General features: G+C 49.9%; 1 protein-coding gene across 1 annotated transcript in view; it reads right to left on the bottom strand.

Annotated features, from left to right (window-relative positions):
• Nucleotides 1-3,098, bottom strand: part of Myh7b (myosin heavy chain 7B) — a 26,263-nt gene that overhangs the window by 14,958 nt on the left and 8,207 nt on the right. The window contains exons 12-16 of the mRNA XM_031372431.1: nucleotides 1,986-2,089; nucleotides 1,667-1,805; nucleotides 1,269-1,387; nucleotides 1,027-1,176; nucleotides 714-884 (exon numbers count right to left, since the gene is read on the bottom strand). Coding sequence (XP_031228291.1) covers nucleotides 714-884; nucleotides 1,027-1,176; nucleotides 1,269-1,387; nucleotides 1,667-1,805; nucleotides 1,986-2,089 — 683 coding nt within the window. The remainder of the gene's footprint in view (nucleotides 1-713; nucleotides 885-1,026; nucleotides 1,177-1,268; nucleotides 1,388-1,666; nucleotides 1,806-1,985; nucleotides 2,090-3,098) is intronic.

Here is a 3,098-nt window from a genome sequence, read left to right as displayed (position 1 = left end):
AAAAAAAAACAAAAAAAAAATGTGAGTTTAAAGGGGAAAACATACTACAAATTAGGACTGTATCTATATAAAAAAAAAAAATGTGTGCTGGGCTGGCAAGATGATTTGGTGGGAAAAGACACCTGTCATCAAGCCTGATAACCTGAGTTCCATCCCCAGGACCCATGAGGCAGAAGGAGAAAAGTGACTCCTGAATTGTTACCTGACCCCACACATGCCATGCTACATCCTTACTAGCACGCCATCCACAAAGCAAATAAATACATGTAACGATTACAAAAAAGAAATACACACCTGGGGCAAAGTATGGTGAGTGAACTAGTTTAAGGAACAGGCTGTGGGAGGCTCAGAGGGAGGGCCCCCCCTTTATTTCCAGTGTTTCCAATTTCTTTTTCCATTCTTCATGCAATGGGAAAGCATATGCAATGTGTTTCAATCCAATAAACATAGTCCTCAAGTCTGTTCTGCACAGGGACCCGGTGAATGCCAGAGCTGCCCACAACACTGGCCCTCCATACCTTGCTCGCTCATGACACTATTCATCTATACCCACATGTTCCCCTGCACACGCATGTGCACAGCTACGCAGTCACATTCATACTAACACACCCACTTCAATCACAACCACACATTGAGACCCAGCCGGATACAGGCTTACAGGCTTGCAAGCATGCATGCGCAACTTTCGGCTATGTCCCCACCCTAGGCCTGACCTTCTCGATGAGGTCAATGCAAGGCTGCAGGTCAAGGCCGAAGTCAATGAAGACCCAGTCGATGCCCTCCCGCTTGTACTCCTCCTGCTCCAGCACGAACATGTGCTGGTTGAAGAACTGCTGCAGCTTCTCGTTGGTGAAGTTGATGCACAGCTGCTCGAAGCTATTAAACTACAGGCGACAGAGCCCCAGTCAGCAGGCTCCTTGTGGATGGGGACCGGAGGGCGGGGGGAGCAGGGCTGTGGTCCCCCACACCCACCCATCAGCCTCTGCTTCAGATAGGAACCACGCCATGGTTGAGAGCTCTTCTTACCTCAAAGATCTCAAAACCAGCGATATCCAGGACCCCAATAAAGAACTGTCGGGGGAGTTTTGTGTCCAGGGTTTGATTGATTCGAGATACCAGCCATCGGAACAACCGGTCATAGGTAGCCTTAGCCAGGGCCCCCACAGCAAACACTACCTGTGGATACAGGGAGGCAGGGTCGGGTGGGACCTGGCAAGAGAGGGATCCCACCTCACCTGTCCCTGAGCGAGCCTTTGAAGCCTTCTCACCTGCTCCACACTCTGGCCCTTGGTAACATACTCGTTTCCCACACGAACCCGGGGGTGCAGAAGACCTTTGAGGAGGTCTCCACTGCTGACCCCCATCAGGTAGGCAGCCTTGTCGGCACCTGGCAGGGAACATGGTTTGGATAAGGAAGAGGGGGGATCAACAACGTGGGCACTTGGGGGCAAGGGGAGGTCAGGGGTCTGGGTCTGTTGTGGCAGCTTCGGGGTTTGAGGAAGGTTAGGGGGAATCAGGGCCTGCAGATTGTCACCCTTAGGAGGGTCTAAAATTCAGACAGAAACAGAGAATACTGAGATCAAAGATTATTGACCATGGTTAATGAGAATGTATGGGACAGTGTCCAGGGTGAAGGCCAGGTCAGATTGAGGTTAGAGATCCTCACTCTCGGTGCCATCTGCCTCAGCCTGTTCTTCTCTCTGCTTCTGTTTGAACTTCATGTTGCCAAAGTGCAGGAGAGCGCCCACGATCTTATAGCAGGCACACTTCTCATCCACGCTGAAGCCCAGGATGTCCATTGCATGCTGACATAGGAGGAACAAAGCAGGCTCAGAGAAGTATGAGCCCTTCAGAGTCTCGCGGAGGACCACCCCACTCATCCCATTCCAGTCTCTACCCAGTGCACATGCTCACACACACCCAAACCATGGGAATCCAGCTTGGTGCCACCTCCCATCCCCAGTCCCCCCCACAGAGCACCCTACATCAGTGGCAATAAGTTCCTCCCCGTCATCCATGTTGTCCACGGTGGTGACCCCCTGGCTGCAGAAGTGGTAGTCATAGGGGTTCATGGACAAGAGCAGCATGTCTGTGGACAAGGAGCCCCAAGAGGAAAGTCAGGCTGAATTCTCAGGCTGCCTTCCCTCTCCTATCCCAAAGGTCAGGGGTCTCTCAGCAAGAGACCCAGGGCTTCTCTGTAATCTGAGCTTCTGGTACTTATAATCCATACATGTAGCTCTTAATTTATTTCATCATTTATTTATTTTATTTATTTAGTCTTTTAAGACAGGTTCTACGTAGCCCACACTGGCTGTAATTCATGATCCTTTGATCTCAGCTCCCGAGTCCTGGAATTACAGGCATGGCCCACTGGCTGCTTCTTTTTTACAGTTGTGTGAGTGTGGGAGAGACAGTGTGTGGGAGAGAGAGTGTGTGAGTGTATAAAAGTGTGTGAGTGTATAAAAGTGTGTGAGTGTGTAAGAGTATGTGTGTGTGTGAGTATAGCATATGCGTGTGTGTGTGTGTGTGTGTGAGAGAGAGAGAGAGAGAGAGAGAGAGAGACAGAGACAGAGAGAGAGATTGGGGTGGAACTCAGGATTTTATGCCTCCTAGGCAAGTGCTCTCTATCACTGAGTTGCACTTCGCTCTTTTAAAAGTTTCATTTATTAACATATTTCTTAGCATACTTATTTTATTTTGTTTAGACAGATCTCTCTACATAGCCCTGGATGGGCTGGAACTATGTAGACCAGGCTAGCTTCAAACTCAAGAGCTCTGCCTGCCTCTGCTTCTTGGGTACTAAGATTAACGTTGTCCAGCCCCTTTTAATTTTTAAAGTTTATATGCATGTCTGGGCATGAGTCCCTTCCTTTCCAGATCTCCAGGGAATGACCCCTCAGTCCATAAGACTCCCTTATCCTTTGCCCACTGCTCAGTAATCTTTCCACCCCAGATCCTCAGCTGGACACCAGAACAAGGGAGAGCATGCTTGGCCTTCAAAAGTGACAATGGGCCGGGCGGTGGTGGCATACGCCTTTAATCCCAGCACTTGGGAGGCAGAGGCAGGTGGATTTCTGAGGTCAGCCTGGTCTACAGAG

This window comes from Mastomys coucha, unplaced genomic scaffold, assembly GCF_008632895.1.
Source record: "Mastomys coucha isolate ucsf_1 unplaced genomic scaffold, UCSF_Mcou_1 pScaffold15, whole genome shotgun sequence".
NCBI lineage: Eukaryota > Metazoa > Chordata > Mammalia > Rodentia > Muridae > Mastomys > Mastomys coucha.
This window is presented reverse-complemented; position numbering and strand designations above follow the sequence as displayed.